We start from the raw sequence: 17,404 nt of genomic DNA, 5'->3' as shown, positions 1-17,404 counted from the left end.
GTAAACAGTTTTTAACCTTATTGACTAACATATATTTATTCCTTTCCAGTTTACCTTTTTATTATTCTCTTGAATCTTACATTTGAAATTTTCTGTTTAGTTCTTTTTTTTTTCATCAGGAATGATCAAAAGTCCTCTGTTTCATTGAATATCCAGCTTTTCCCCTGAAATATTGTACTCAATTTGATTGGGTAGTTGATTCTTTGTTGTAATCCGACCTTCTTTGCCTTCTGTAATATCATATTCTAATCCATTTGATCCTTTAATATAGAAACTGTTAAGTCCTATGTAATCCTGACTGTGATTCAATGATATTGTTTCTTTTTGGCTCCTTGCAGTATTTTCTCCTTGACATGATAATTCTGGAATTTGACTACAATATTCCTTAGAGTTTTCATTTTGGGATCTCTTTCAGGAGATGATTGGTGGATTATTTCAATGACTATCTTACCTTCTGGTTCTGGGATATTAGGGCAGTTTTCCTTGATAATTTCTTGAAAGATGCTGTTCAGGATCTTTTTGTTTTTGATCATGGCTTCCAGGTAGACCAGCAATTCTTAAATTATCTCTCCTGGATCTATTTTCCAGTTCTATTGTTTTTCCGATAAAGTATTTTACATTTTCTTCTTTTGATTTTGTTTGGCTGATTCTTGAAGTCTCATAGAGTCATTAGCTTCCACTTGCCCAATTCTAATTTTTAAGGGATTTTCTCCTTTAATTAGCTTTTGTACTTCCTTTCCATTTGGCCAATTCTATTTCTTAAGGAGCTCTGTTCAGTGAACATTTTGTATCTCCTTTTCCTCCTGGCCAATTCTACTTTTTAAGGAGTTGTTTTCACCCTTGTATTTTTTTTTCCCATTTGCCAGTTCCATTTTTTAAGGAATTATTTACATCAGTCAGTTTTTGTCCTTTCTTTTCTAAGCTGTTGTCTCTCTCTTGTTTATCTGTCATTTCTTTCATAGTCCACAAACTGAAATTACCTCTGTCCCTTGCTGTTATCCTGACAAACACCAACCAGATATTATTGATCATTCTGGCAGCAACCTTCCTTGAGGACCTCCAGTGCTTGCTACTCAGGTTCTGCTCTGCCCCTTTCTGTATGGGCTCCCCAGATACTGGGCTGTCTCAGTACTCACCTTATCCTGTTTCCTGAGAAGATTCAGGCATGCACTGCCAAGGTACTGGTTTGAGACTTTGTCCTGTTGTGGTGCATGCTCATGTTTCCTGAATGCCACACTTCCTGGCCACTAGTCCAGCTTTATTTCCTCCTATAACTCAAGCTGATCTGTCTACATGCTGATTTGATCCTGTCTTGGCTCTGTTAATACTCTCATTTTACAGAGGACTAAACTGAGGCAAGAGTGGGAGAGGTATTAAGTGATTTGCCCTAGCTAATGAAAAGAAAAATGCCTGTTAAAATCCCATGCTCAGTTGTGTCCCAGTTTTTCTAGGTATAGAAAGATTTATTTTTAAAAATATCTTTTTTCTAGAATTTTACATTACGCCATTAATGATTTCCTCTCATAAAACACCATATAGTATAAAAAGTGTCTGCTTGATATTCACAACCCTTTGAGATAGACAGTTCCATTTTATTATCTCAATTTCTAGATGTAAAAGAGCAGCTAGGTGACACCGTGGAATCAGCTAGGCCTGGAATCAGGAATACCTATGTTCAAATCTGTCTCAGACTCTTACTAGTCTGTGTAATCCTGGGAAAGTCACTTAACTCTGCTTCATTTTCCTCATTTGTAAAATGAGCTAGAGGAGGAAATGGCAAACTACTCCAGTATCTTTGCCAAGAAAACCCCATAAGGGATCACAAAGAAGTAGACATGATAAAAAAAGAAAAAGAAAAGCAACACAGACATGAAAACAAAGCCCTAGAGAGACTGAGTGACTTACCCAAGATCTCATATCAATTAAGAAGCAGAGTTGGGGCTTAATTCTAGTTTTCTTGACCTCTAGTTATCCCTTTATACCTTATTTTCATTCCCCTAAAAGCATAAGCAGGTATTTAGTTATTTTTTATTTCCTTATTTAAAAATATAAATTCAGCCAGCCATTCATAGATCAGGTTTAATCATATCTTTAAAATTTCTCAAATAATTTTGTGGCCTCTTGGTGGACTTCATGTAAAGGAGATTAGCAGTTGTTATTCTTACTGAACCTAAAAGAGAAACCTAAACTGTGTGTAATGAGAGCCTAGCTTTAAGGTTTTCATCTCCTGCTTTAAGGAGACTGAAAGGAAGGCCACAACTTGTGCCTATTCTGAGATAACACAGAAGGGTTTTGAGTCTTCTCACCTCCCTCTTGTTGTTGAGCAGTGATGTTCATTTCACATTGCTCCTTGGCCTTCAGCAGGAGGACAATCTGCTCCTCCATTGTTATTACATCATCAGAATCAATCTGCAAAAAGCAAACGAGGGAAAAGATAAATGGCACATTTCTCCAGAGAGAGAACATTGTTTTTGTCTCAGTCTTGAAAAAAAGGGGGGAAGGGGTAGTTATTAATAGTCTTTATTTCAGTTAGAGGCCCAAATGCATTCATTATCTGATGTAAAATCAAAGATGCCATTATCTATAAGGATTTTTTTTTAGTCTCAAGTGGGAAAAAGTTCACACTACAATATATAAACAAAGATAACATAATTTAAATCCTTATTAAGAAAACTAAAAATATTTTTAATTTATGAAGAGTAAACATGCAGTTTGTAAACTATCAGACTCATACTGGTGACTGTTAATTATGACTAAGGGCCCTATTAGGGATATGTTTGTGAAGGGGGTGATTGCCATTAATTGTATTCATTCATTTGCTAAGCAAATATTTATTCAGCATATCCTGTGTGAAGGCATTGTCCTAGGTGTTATAGGTAATTCTAAGAAACAAGATAACAACTTAATGTAATATTAAACTACAAAGCCCTAGACAAATAATTTATTATGATGCTAAAACTTCCATCATGTGCACTAGTGGTTCTCAGAATATTAGTCTTATAATAATGATTTATTAGTCTTTCTGAGTAGAACAGTGATAACAGAGCATGGTGTGTGGGGGGGGTGGAGAGAGAGAGAGAGAGTAATTGGGGTTTCTACACTTCCTTCTGAGTATAGCAACTTTGTTAGAAGGAAAGAGACTTTAGAGGAAAACAATGAGAGAACATATCATTTGTAATAGGTTGATTCTGTCACCTTGCAGTATGAATTCAGTGTGATTATATAGTATATATACACATATTCATTACATATATGCAACACATAATAGGGTTGTAGTATCACATACAACCCTATGAATATAATATAAAATATTTTTATAAACTATTAATGCTTTACTACAATTTTCTGTATTTTGTGTTTGAATAAAAGCTAACAAGTAGAGTTTATTTATATAAACAAAATAGGAGAGAAACAGGATTATCTGTGTGAATGCAAATCTCTATTTTACTTAGCTTCTTGTATATAAGAATATGTCGATATATATGTAAATACATGATATATTGATGTACACATATTTAAAAGCAAGTTATATATAACATAGATCTACAATTTCAAGTGTACCCACACTTTTCCGTTCTTTGTATATGGAAATATCTTCTTTGTTTTGTTCATTAAAATTAAGAATAAAAATAAAATCATAAAAGAATCCTTTTACTCCAAAAGTGTATGCACATGGAGCTTAAAAGTAATGTCATTAATATTAAAATCTAGAGCATGGGTTGCCATGTCCTTCAATTAGGCAGCTTATCAAACTGAAACAAACTTAGGGTCATAGGATTTCCTAGGCTACGGTCAGGACATGTATCAAGGGAAGGAGGAGTTGCCATTTCAAGCAGAAATTTCATAGGCTGTGGAGTTGATGGGATTGTAAGCCATCGGATGTAAGGGATGCTGCTGATGACTAACCCCTGCTATGTGGGCAGCGAGAGTATAAAGGTTTGTTTCATGCTTATCAGAAAGCTTTGTGCTGGTGATGCAGGCCCTGTTTTCCTCAGAAACATGTGCAAAGCACTTAGTAAGGGGACTCTTTGGTCTTCCTTGACCTGATGTGTCCTCCATCTCAGGAAGCCTAACAATAGCCACTGTTTTAAGATTCTCTGCATAAGGGAAAAGTAAACCATGGCAAACCATCACTCAACAGATTCAGAATCAAGACTTCCATTCCAAAAGATACAAACAGTCAGTGTTGGCATTGCTATGGAAATACAGTCATGCTAATATGTGCCAAGCACAGTGCCTGGTACATAGTGGGTACTTAATAAATACTGGAGAATTTGACCTACGTGTTTTACTTCAGTCATTCTTGAAATCAGTTTGATACTGAGAAACGTTTTTAAATTATCAATCCACTTTGATTCATCTATCCCATCTCATATATGCCCAAAAGATCAGTGTCAGGAAGAAGAGACCCAGCCACATCGAAATATTCCTAGCAGCCCTTGTTGTGGGAAAAAACAAACTTTTCTACAAAGTAGGTTACCATTATAGGGCAGTTAGGTGACACTGTGAATCAAGCTCTGGGCTTGGATTCAGGAAGATTCATCTTCACATCCAGTTCTCAGACATTTACGAACTGAATGACTCAGGGCAAGTCACTTAACCCTGATTGCCTCAGTTTCCTCATCTGTAAAATGAGCTGGAGAAGGAAATAGCAACCCACTCCAGTATCTTTGCCAAGAAAACTCCAAAGTGAGGTCACAAAGAGATGGACATTACTGAAACAACCCAATAACAACAAGTACATTGCAAAATATGAAGGTAGTGATAATTATTGTGCTGTGAAAAGTGACACATATGGGGAATTCAGATAAACAAATCAAACGATCAATTTGTTAATATGAACTCATTATGTGCTAATACTGTGATAGTTCCTGTGAACAGAAAGACAAAAATCAAGTAGTCCCTTCCTTCAAGAAACTTAAATTCCATTAAGGAGATAACATGTCTACTCACAGATAAATATATGTAAAACAAATCTATAGAAAGTTTTGGAGAGGGGAGTAACTGAAAGCGCTATTAAGAAAGACTTCATGTAGAAGGTGATGGATCAGCAGTTTTGAAGGAAATGAGAGAGGGAGGTGAGGTGCTGTGTGTTCTACGCACAAGAAAATGCCCATGCAAAAACATGGGTGCAATGTGTCCTGTGTGAGATACTACAAAAAGGCCAGTTTGGTCTAGTCATAAAATTGGAAAAGTAGGTGGTGACCTATTTTAAAAAGGGAAAATTCTGCAGATTGATGCAGAGTGAAGAAAGGAGAACAAGACTCGTATATACAATCACTATAATAAGATATATGAAAACAACACCAACATATTTATTTATATATTTATTATTTAGAAGACAATAGAACTTAATATTGATCCAGTGATCAATAGTGTTTCCCAACTTCTGATGCTAGAACATACATCCCTCCTTTGATTAGAGAGGTAAAGGGTTATAAGCATGGAATGTTACATACTCTATCAGTTAACGGTTTTGCCGTTAAGAGGGATGGTGATATGGAGAGGGATTTTGGGGAAGTATTTGTGGTATACAACATGTAATAATAAAGCAAAGTTAATTCATTTTGTTAATTATTAAAATTATAAAGGATAAAATATGGTAAATAAATCTGAAATTGGAGTCATGAGTAGAGAAAGAAAATTTGCAAGATGCTTTCAGTTTCAGAAAAAGGAAACTTTGTACCTTGCTGAATGTTAAACTCAATAATTTTATATCTGGAAGGACATGGAAGTTCAGCTAATCCCAACCTCCTCATTTTCCATCAAATGGTTTCATCAAACCATTTTATCAGAATGAAAGTTCTTAACATAGTTTAAGTAAGATTGACTGACTCAGTGAATAGGCAAGCACCTGCTTATTCAGATTTTATAAATTCTAATGGTAGCTCTAGCACAGACTCTACTTTTAACATTTCACAAAATGGTTTCATTTAAACAAGATCAAAACAGTAAATTCAATCATGCATTCTATGTGTCTTTAAATACCAAAGAGGTCTAGCTTTCAAATAAGGACAACAGAAACCCAACCTACATTTTTGTTGCATAGTGATGGAGAAGTGGCATCCTAATCATATCAAACAATACCCCAAATTCCACATGTCAGATGGAAAGAAGGAAATGAGACATTATTGGCAACATTTCAAGAGATTATGGGAAGGAAATTTTTTCTTCCTACTCATTTTCCAGAAATGGTTATCCCCCAAATCCTCTTTTTCTATCTGCCTTTATGAACAATGACTCATTTTTACTCACATTTGGAGAAACATTGGCTTACTTTTGTGTCTATTGAATCTGAAGAATAATCAAAGACTATATAATAAAACTATAGCAATAATAATAATAATAATAATAATGAATTATCAGCAAGACATTTTACCATGACTTACATATTTGTGTACCTCAAAGAATTTATAGCCTGTATCACTAAAAAGTTCTAGAAGCATTTAAAGCAATACATTGACTGAGTAGCAAAAAGGGAGGGATAAAAAAATTTGAAGGCTTGGGTGGAAAGGGGGAAGAGTAACTTAGTGTTTAGGTATTGAGCAAGATGCCCAAAAGGTTTATAATACTTATAATGACCTCTGTTGATTGTCACAAACTTTCTCAATCAGTTTCATGCTCATGACTTATTTATATACTACAAATATATACATAGTGGGCATAACTATTGTGATTATGCTAGAGTTTCAACATCCATGTAGAAAATTGTTCTTTATTTAAAACATATCACCAATACAATAATGTGAAGATTAGTGGATGGCTTAATCATATTATTGTTCTGCCCAGTCTTAAATCCATGATCACCTCTCCTAAATAGAACTAAGTATGGCTTCCAAATTAAAGAGAGAATCACTTGCTTGATTATATGGATGACATCAAACTATATGTCTCTGTAGAAAAATATAACAATAGCTCCTTCAACACATGAAATTCTCCAATGAGATCAAAATAGAATTTCTACTTGATAAATGCTAAATTCTTAATCAAGGAATGAAAGAGACCAAAGACATCAAGTATGAATCTTGAGTTTTATTGAACAGATAGATAATGGTAATATCTACGAATATCTTGATCTCATCCAAGAAAGACAAAATCAGCATAAATATATTAAAGAAAAGACTGGCTGAATTCTGGTAGAGAATTACTGGCACCCTTAAATCAAAGCTGAATAAGAACACATTTAAAGCAATTAAAAACTATGCCTTGCCAAGATTTAACATATACTTTTGGAACTATAAATTAGACCTTAACAAAATTAGAAACTATCATAGCATATATTTGTATAATATTCACCAAACTCAGTATCCATCACAATAAGATAGCTGTAGAAAGAATTTCATTTCCTCACTAAAAAGCTGAAGAAAAATGACAGACATCCTCAGAACAGATGACAAATGGAAGAAAAAAATTACAGAAATATTTTTTGAAGAAAAATCAGATACACTTTACTGAGCAATAACCAAAGTTGATAAGGGGTCCATGCCATTGGCTCTGTCAAATGTAACTGAAAATAATTGACCACTGGATAGAGCTGATGAGAGAGTTATGATCCAAGAAGGCAATTAAAAGGGCCTTCTCTATGGGCAACAAAAACTCAGCCAACACACTACCAATGAAATATCAGGGTTTAATTACCACCAATCCCCTGTCCCCCATCCTTTGCCTGTAGCTAACAATCATTTTCTACAGTTTATCTTTCTTTGATTCTCTCATAATTTCTGGTTTTCATAGTAAATTATGACCTGTTAATAAAAAAATTAAACAAATGACTGAGTCATGAAGTTTTGTTTGTGAAAATAGAAGGATTTTTGATGTTTCCAGGGTCAGGTTGCTGACCTGAAAAATTTGCTACAGAAAATTAGAGAAACTATCCTTAAGTATTCTAGATTCATTGATCAATGTAGGTTATTCAAGGAAACAGTATAAAGTGTGCAACACATCACTGCACACTATAAAAATTTAGTATCTACCAAAGCCCTAACAAGACATGACCTGATGGTGAGATTTATACATTAGAAACTCACCGTCTCTCATGGATTAACATACAATAAATCTACTACAAATACAGACCTCAAAATATCTTGGAGTACCTAGTCTATGTACCATACTAGAATTGGGCTATCATCATGGATCAAATTGTTGATCATAACCAATTATGTACAACACTGATTCATCAAAGCTTATGAAAAACATTCTAATAAATGTAACCATGTGAAATATTCATAATATCCAATTTCATGTAGTGAAAAGCTTTCAAAATAAAGAGATCTAGCAAAGGAGTATCAATCATGTAGGAACAGGAAGGTATAAATCCTTTTGTTTTCCAGTCTGCTACTGAAGAGGCTTTTAGCCAGCCTACAGAGAACGAACTTACATCTTAATACATTGTTTAATGTACAAAACCAATTATTTTATTTTACCTTTTAAATATTCCAAGAATGCTAAATATAAAAGAGTAATAGTAGTGTAGTGATTGATCAAATAATTATATCTTACTATATTTCATAGAAAGAAATATGAAAGAATAAGCAATAATAATAAATATAGAATATTTTATATAGTGCTTTAAAGTTTGCAAAAAAAAATCACACTTATTGTCTCAGGCAGCTGGCAGCACAGTGTATAGGGTACTGGGCCTGGAGTCAGGAAAACCTGAGTTCCAATTTGACCTTAGACACTTACTGGCTATATCATTCTGCATAAGTTACTTAACCTCTTTTGACTCAGTTTCCTCAACTGAAAAATGGGGATAATAGCAGCATCTACCTTGCAAAGTTATTGTGAGGATCAAAGATTATATTTGTGAAATGTTCAGCACAGTGCCTGTCACATGGTAAGGATTATATAAATTCTATTCTCCCCTGCCTTAATTTTCACCTTGCAACAAACATGTGAGGTAGTTATTTCAATCTCCATTTTACATATGAGGAAGCTAAGGACCAGACAGAATAAGTAATTTACCCATGGTCACATAGGTCGTATCAGAGGCAGGGCGTGAGCCCAAGTCTTCTTTACTCTAAGACCAGTCCTCTACTTACCTACTGTGTCAGCATGCTTCTCCTGTTTCAAATCAATCAATAAACTAGCATTTGCTTTTTAATATTTATTTTTTTTCTTCAATTATATGTTAAAGCATTTTAAAACATTTTTTTAAAGTTTAGTGTTCCAAATTCTGTCCCTCCCTTTTCTCCCCCCAGAGACAGTAAGTATTCTGATACAGGTTAAACATGTGAAATGTAAAACATTACCATGTTAGTAATTTTGTACAGAAAAACTTGAAAAAAAGGAAGAAAGAAAGAAAAGGGAAGGAAGAAGGGAGGAAGAAAGTAAAAAGTAGTATACTTCATTCTATTTAGCCATCAGTTCTTTCTCTGGAGGCTGTTAGAATGCTTCATCATGGGTCCTTTGGGGTTGTCTTGGATCATCATATTGCTGAGAATAGGTGCCATTCACACTTCCCCATCATTCAGTATTGCTGTTATTATACACAATGTTCTCCTGGTTCTGCTTGCTTCACTTTTCATCAGGTCACCTAAGTCCAGGTTTTTCTGAAATCATCCTGTTTATCATTTCTTACAGCACAATAATATTCCATCATGACACCACAACTTATTCAGCCACTCCCCAGTTGATAGGCATCTGCTCTATTTCCCACTCTTAGTCATCACAAAAAGAGATGCTATAAATATTTTTGTACAAGTAGATCCTTTTCCTTTTGTAAAAATCTCTTTGAGATATAGAACTACCACCAACTAGTATTTATTAAACATCTATTGCATACCAGGCATTGTGAGAGGCACTAGGATTCAAAGAAAGGCCAAAGATAGATCCTGCTTTCAAAAAACATACAGTTTAATGGACTATAGGCTAGCATTTGAACTCATACTTGCATAAAGATCACCTTTATAACAATAATATAGCCCAATTAATGGTCAATCTGACCTTTGTAGAATCTTATGGAGGTAGAATTCATTACTACCCAAAACAGCTCATTCTTAATTTAGCTATATTTTATATTTAATTAACACTAAGTTTGGAGTATACAGATTTATAAGAAGGGCTGACTTGCCATTTTATGTATAGACCACTCCAAATGATTTTGTCCTATAATGCAGATATAGCTGCAGAGAATTTATAGTGTACTTTTAGGAAAAAAGAAATGTCCAACACATTCAGAGAGATATTGCTACAAATTTAGCTGACTATATGTCTAGCATTTTTGTGGCATTTCATGCCCCATTTTAATCTTATGTAACTCTAATAAAATAAAAAATTAGTGGCCTTAAGTAACAATTGTATCTCCTAAAGTAGACAAAATATGCTTCCTACTGAGAAATGATATCAAAAGAACATCTTGCCTTTTTAAGAGTTGTCCCATTCAACTATTAATGCCAGAAATTATGAAAATATCAACTTTCTCCAAAACAAATGTCACAAATATTACACACATATGTGTGTATATTTATCCCTTTATAGTTATATGTCTTGTAGAGGGACTAACTCCATAGTTGCCCATCTAACTACATGTCACTATCTGATAAACACACATTCTTCATCTACTTAGTTTTTCTTATGTTGATTATTGGTCAAACCCTTTTGTGTGACCATGGACCTTAAGGAAAAAGTATTCTTTAGTTCACTTCAACCAACACTATATCTATCTGCACATAAAAGCATCTAGAGTAACTTATCTACTCTATGGGGAAAACAGGGTGATAACAGGCATTTATTAAGTGCCTTTACTAAGTCCTTTATAAATATTATCTCATTTGATCTATGGCGCTCCTCTTCCATTTGAATTTCTTATAGGATAGCCACCATGACAGTAGCAAATAACTTTGGTGAATATAGGTCTCCATATTTATGTCTCACTTGATAATCAGTTTTATCTCATCTATCATTTGGATTCCAGTCTCTGACACAATGGACCTGGATATGATTTGGGGTTAGGGCAGTCTCTCACGAAATTTTTCTGAATCATGATTCCATTCAGGAGTTTAGAAATTCAGTGATTGGGTCATTTGAAAATCTCTTTATCTTATTCCCCAAGCAGAGCTTAAGTTTAAAAGAATTAAATTGTTTGAAACTGAAACTGAGTTTATTTTTATTTATTTATTTTTAAATTAAATTTTATGTTTATTTTTAGTTTACATCATTCATTTCCACAAGATTTTGAGTTACAAATGTTCTCCCTTTCTTTCCCCTACCCACCACCCCAAAACAGCGATCCCACTGTATACCCCCTCCCCCAATCTTCTCTCTCCTATATCCTCCCCCATTCCCCATCCAACTTTCTGGTAGGACAAGATGGATCTCTATACCCCAGTGCTTGTATATCTTATTTCCCAGTTGCATGTAAAAATAATAATAATTATGTACATATATATATTTTAAACATTTGATTTTAAAACTTTGAATTCCAGATTCTTTCCCTTCCTCCCTTGTCATCCACCCTTACCGGGAAGATAGGCAATTCAATATAGGTTGTACACATGTAGCTATGCAAAACATTTCCATAGTGGATATAATGTGAGAGACTGACTATATTTCCCTCTGTCCTATCCTGTCCCCCACTTGTTCTATTCTCTACTTTGACCCTGCCACTTTTCAAAAGTGTGTGCTCCTAACTTCCCTCCCCACCCCAAACTGCCCTCCATCATCCCCTCTCTCATCCCCTCCCCCCCCCCCACTCTCCTGTAGGGTGAGATACCCTATTAAGTGTATATGTCATTCCCTCCCTAAGCCAAATTCAATGAGGGTAAGGTTGAGTCATTCCCTTTTGCTGAAACTGAAATTATAATAAATTATAAGATAATTATTATATAATTATAAGATAAGTACTTAACATGGCAGAAAACATTAATTAAAATGTTCATTAAGTACAATGATTGACCCAAAACAGATTTTGTTTACTCTAAACAAATTACAAAAATCTCAAAATCATCTTAATAATTGTGAATGAACGAAACCAGATTACTTTGGGATCTTTTAAGCAAAAAACGAAAATTAAAATACAGGGGATTACCTATAAATTTTGGTCTCATGTAAACTTGCCTTCATAATCACCTTCCCTCTATAGAGTGGTGGTGATTCCCTGTTTCAAAGGCTATTTCAGGATAGCAAAAGTTCTGACAGCTGGAAACATTTTGAATATATCCAGCAATAGTAATTCTGATGTACAAGGGTCAGTTCTCTTTTGGAGGGGTTCATAATCAGGTTGGCCCAGGGCAAAACTTAAAGATAACCTGCTAAATTAAAGGGATGATTATTAGCATTTTCTGTTGGGAGACTCTGCCTCAATGAATTTACATATCTTGGAAGTGTTGAAGCACAGCAACACTGTTGAAAATTCTGCTAATTGAGAATACTTTCAAAAACTATACACAGAAGAAAAAACATGTTTTGAACCTTTAGTGGAAGTAGCAGCTCTGCGATAAATAAAAGTTCATTAACTTAGATGTTTTATCTGCTTGGAAATTGTTGACAAGGAAGAACACTTTCCTTCAAAATGGAACTGTCAGGAACAACTATATGATGACCCACTAGGTCTGAAGAGAAAAACAGGGAACTTTTAATATTAGCCTTGTTAGGTATGGGTGTTTGTTAAAGATTATTAAAAATAGACACTTGGATTTTCCCAAGGAAACAAACAAGCAATTTTATATTGTTCATTGTGATGGCACTGAAAGAGCAGAAACTGAGTAGCTATAATCCAGAATGATTGCTTACATTTTGCCATATTACAAATATGATAGTGCTATAAGAAACTCTCCCAATTTTATTTTCAGTGTTCTGCTTAGAAGCAAGCAAATGGTTTTAAGGGAATAGTAATGTTGGAAATATATACTTATGTGAAGCCAGATATAACATGAAGCTCTTTAATGGAAAAGTGATCTCTAGTTCAGACTGAAGCATGTTTTTCGCCTTCTTTATGTTTCTTGCTTTTAATTTTTTTTTTGCAACATTGATAATATGGAAATAAGTTTTGTATGACTTCACATATATAATTGATATTATATTGCTTGCCTTCTCAATATATGGGGGAGTGATGGGAGCAATAGAATATGTAACTAAATATTTTAAAGTGAATATTAAAATAAACAAGTTGAAAAAATTAAAAAATTCCTCCTTTGGAAAAAAGCATAATTTCTTAGCAATGAAAACATGAAAATACTGTATATAAAGGAAATCAAGGAGAGTCTAATATACATGCACTCATATAAACAGATGGCAAATGTTGACTGAAAATAATTGGTTCCATGGTAATCTATTTGTTGTAGTAAAATTTAACATTCTTGGTTTCTGAATAAGGGAATTGGGGGCAGGGGGGCTAGGATAGAAATATTTGGCAGCACTGTTGAATGTAAGTGGGAAAATACATGCTATAAGTTGTAAGATATTTTCAGGTATAATAATGATTAAACATTTGCAAGGAATTATTTCTAAAAGAATACAAATATACTGCTATTAGCATTTATAAAATAATTGTATTTTTCAGAGGTATTAAAACCTTTATATATCTAAACTTTTAATAAGTTAGCACATTAATCTTTGTAATGTCTCCATTAAGATGGTATCGAATGAGGAAAAGGGACAAAGTAATTCGTCATCTTCAATGAGAGGGTGAATCCAGAACTCATGTCTCTTCACACTCAGTTTTATTTCGAGAAAAAGTGGTGACTAGATAAAGGCTAATTTCTTTATTCATTCAAAACCCAATTCCCTTTCAAATAGAATGGAGAAAATCTCTCCAGATATTTACAAGAGCACAACTACTTAGTCATATAAGTAGAAGAGGTCATCAGGTTCAAACTTTGCAGATCAAAAAAGTAACAAAAATTAAAATGAGTTGATTTTCCCATGACCATGTAGAAAACAAAGAGCAGACATGATGCTAGAATTCATAGTACAGTGTTTATATATCATTATATATACTGACACATTGCCTAGTATTAAATCATATGAAAGACAACTGGGGAAATGAGTAAGTACCATATATTACATATAAAAGTTATTTCCAGCCAGATATTTTATGAAAAGATTAATGGTTTAGCATGGCATTTTGGTAGGATTTCATGCAACCTTACCTAAATATGTACCTGATTCAGCCCAGTCATCTTAATGCATGGTAACCTCCTTTATTGAAAAGCAAAAGTTGCAGGAGGTTAGGCTACAGTCAGTACCAGGGTGAGCTCCTTTCTACCCATTTTTAGTTTCCCCCCCTTGTCTCTCTTCCTTTTTTTACATTATATATAATTACTATAGTATTAGAGAAAATGCTAAGGGGGCCCCCCTTGTCTCTTTTCTAATGAATAAATTATCTAGGAATAGAATTCATCCCATGTGAATATTTGCAGAAAATAAAATAGATTGTTCAAATTCCTTCTCAATCTTGCCTGGAATTGTGACTATTGCCATCTGAGGAAGAAAATAAAACCATTTTTGATCACCCTAATACCAGCACACACTCTCTCCCTCCCCCTCTCCTTCTCTCCCCCCTCTCACTTTAAATCAAACTTTAGTTTTGGTTTTACCAGTCAAATGCCTAAGACTTACAGTGACAGCAAATTTTTCTTTAAAAAAAATGGAAATTAAAGTGATTTCACATTAGAATCCAGGGACCAAATCTCTTTTAGTGCATTTCAAAATGCGCCAAATAACAAGATAGTAAAATAACACTTCTCTGTTCTGGAAACATTTGCTTAGAAAATAAGGGCTGTGACTAGAGGGGGATGAGAAAGAAATGTTGATTTTAGAGCATTTTATTGAACTACTACTGGGCTATAATTACCAAGCCATAATTACTAGAAAAATGTTCAGAATAAGGCAGTGTGTAGCAGGAGCTGTAGAAACAGCATGTGGAACATAATTGGACAGAGCACACCAATAAAAATTTTGATCATTCATACTGTAGCATCATCACTTGGGAATAAAAAGAGGCTATGTCACACATCTATGACTATTCAGCTAACCACCTAGTCCTTCCACCTTCTAACCTTGTTTCTTTCATTTGAACCATCTCTATTTCATGGGTGAATTTTTTTGTGTAAATTTTTTATTGAACATTTATTTATTCTTCACAGTACAGTTTGTGCTGTCTAAAGTTAAGAATATGAGGCTTATAAATTATAGGGAGAGTACTTGTGATACCTCTAGATATTGGAGGGGGTCCTAGGACAAGATCCTTATTATACAAATATTTACATTGCTTAGAAGCTATAGTTTTATTTTTTCATGAAGAGATACTTTACTTGTAATATTTGATATTTTAAAAATCACTACTTAATCAGCATCTCATCAAAAGTCATACCATTCCCCCAGTAAATTCAGTTAGTTTTTTTAATTTTTATTTTTTGGTGGTGGTGAGAACATGTGAGTCAGTTAGCTGACATGCAGCTGACCCTTTGAAGTGGCTTGTGGATTTAATGACTACTAAACTACAGGAATCCTCCAATGAGGAATCAAATTCTGAGAAATGGACTATCTTGTTCAAGGTCCTTAGGAATCTCCATTATCAGCAGAGTAGAGATGAAAACAATCCATTTGATTCCTCATTCAATGTTCATTAAAGAATTGAAGGAACTATACCAGAATTATCCATTCATTCATTGTGAACAAGGTTCTATAATTGAAATCTCTGTGTTCTGAGCTTTGCAGGTCAGTGCAATAGTAAGAAGCCAATCCTTGTTCCATATAGCAAGGTTGGTGGTGAATATGAATAGGTTATGTAGAGGGGAAAACAGAGGGATCATTTATAGGATCTCATAAAACAAAGCTTTTAGAATTCTTTAAATATATTGGAAGAAAGCTGTCATATAAATACCATTGTTTTGGAAGTAGAGGAATGACTCACAATATTCTCTAATTTGAATTTCAACAGACTCTGAGGTATGTAGAAAAATGGATTGAGAAAATATTAAAGGAATCTCTTTTGTGTACTTTACTAATTACCAAAGTAACAAATACATAAAGCCACTTTTAGAATAGGGAAAATAAATTTTATAGAGATATTCTGCCCCCCATCATCTTATATATTTGTGAAAAAAGAAAAAAACAGTTCAAAAATGTCACCCAATTCCCACAATATAGAAAAAAAAATCTTAAAATCAAAGCTTAAACCACCCAGTTATATGAAAATTATACTTACTAATACTAACATCAGTATTAAAACATTTAATATCTATATCAATATTAATATCAAATGTAATATTCATATACATATCCACACATACAGATTCCTCAAATCATAAACCAAGAAATGGTTCATTAACATTTGTCCTTAATGCTTCAGTTCAGTAAAAACTCTGATTCAAAATATAAGATCCTTAAATGAATCCCAAATTAGCACTTAGTGACTAATATGTACAAAGAGTCATCTTAGTATGTCAGTAACATGCATGGAGCATGTCTATAGGCAGATTACTAAAGAAATTCACAGGGAAACTAGAAAAGTCTGGGTTTCTATGGCAGCAAAGTGTTGAAAGCAAATATGATTGTCATCACCACTACCATTTTTGTCATTCTCATTTTAGGTTGTCTGAAGCACAGATACAAGTAGGTACTATTTTTATTTTACAAGTTCATAAGGACAATCTAAACTCCTACAAATGTGCAGGGCACACTTAAACAGGATCATAACCACAGATTTTCACATCCAGGCCCACTCAGTTATTTTTCTATAATGATTCTTCAGGCAGACATTTGCTATCACAGAGTTGTCTTTAATGCATAGGTATTTATATGGCAGTTTGTCTTATGAACTGTTGCCTAAGATTTGGAATGGTATAGCTGCTAACCCTACAGACAGGGCAAACTGTAGGTGGAATGGCACCCTTGGACTTACTGTCAGCAAGTAAATCATGACTCAAATTTGGTTAACTTGATTTGTTTCTCTAAATATGAATCAAGTCCAAAAAGTTAAGATCTGAACTTTTTGCTTGGCAGAAAGAATACTACCTAAATAGAAGACATAAAAGAAATATAATATGAATCTGAAGTCATATAAAAAAGAAAATTGAAGGCAAAAGCATGAATAATAATTCATAAATAATGATATTATTTATCATTTTTGATTGATATTATATTAATAATAAATAATTCAATAATAGTTCATAAAGTTCTGCATGACTGCCTCTCATAATTCATGTTATTTAAAATGTTGCTGCATATTAGAGGCAGAAGGGTCTTTTAGCCTTTAGACAGATCAATCCAATCCAGTAAACATTTATTAAGTGCCTATGATATGTCAGCTGTTGTGCTCAGTTCTGAGGATACAATAAATAAAAACAGTTCTTGTCCTCAATGAACTTACAATATAAAGTTTTCAAATCAAGATAATCAATGTGCAGATAACAAAAACAAATACTAGACCTAGATGAACTATCTTAGACATGACTACACA

At 33.8% G+C, this 17,404-nt stretch overlaps 1 protein-coding gene across 1 annotated transcript in view; it reads right to left on the bottom strand.

Moving 5' to 3' along the window:
* Positions 1 to 17,404, bottom strand: part of PTH2R (parathyroid hormone 2 receptor) — a 126,208-nt gene that overhangs the window by 95,424 nt on the left and 13,380 nt on the right. Inside the window, exon 2 of the mRNA XM_069075104.1 lies at positions 2,307 to 2,409. Within this exon, the coding sequence (XP_068931205.1) occupies positions 2,307 to 2,409 (103 nt within the window). The remainder of the gene's footprint in view (positions 1 to 2,306; positions 2,410 to 17,404) is intronic.

This window comes from Petaurus breviceps, unplaced genomic scaffold (genome assembly GCF_028583685.1).
Source record: "Petaurus breviceps papuanus isolate PSGF00001 unplaced genomic scaffold, PetGlider_PUasm1.0 90903, whole genome shotgun sequence".
NCBI lineage: Eukaryota > Metazoa > Chordata > Mammalia > Diprotodontia > Petauridae > Petaurus > Petaurus breviceps.
This window is presented reverse-complemented; position numbering and strand designations above follow the sequence as displayed.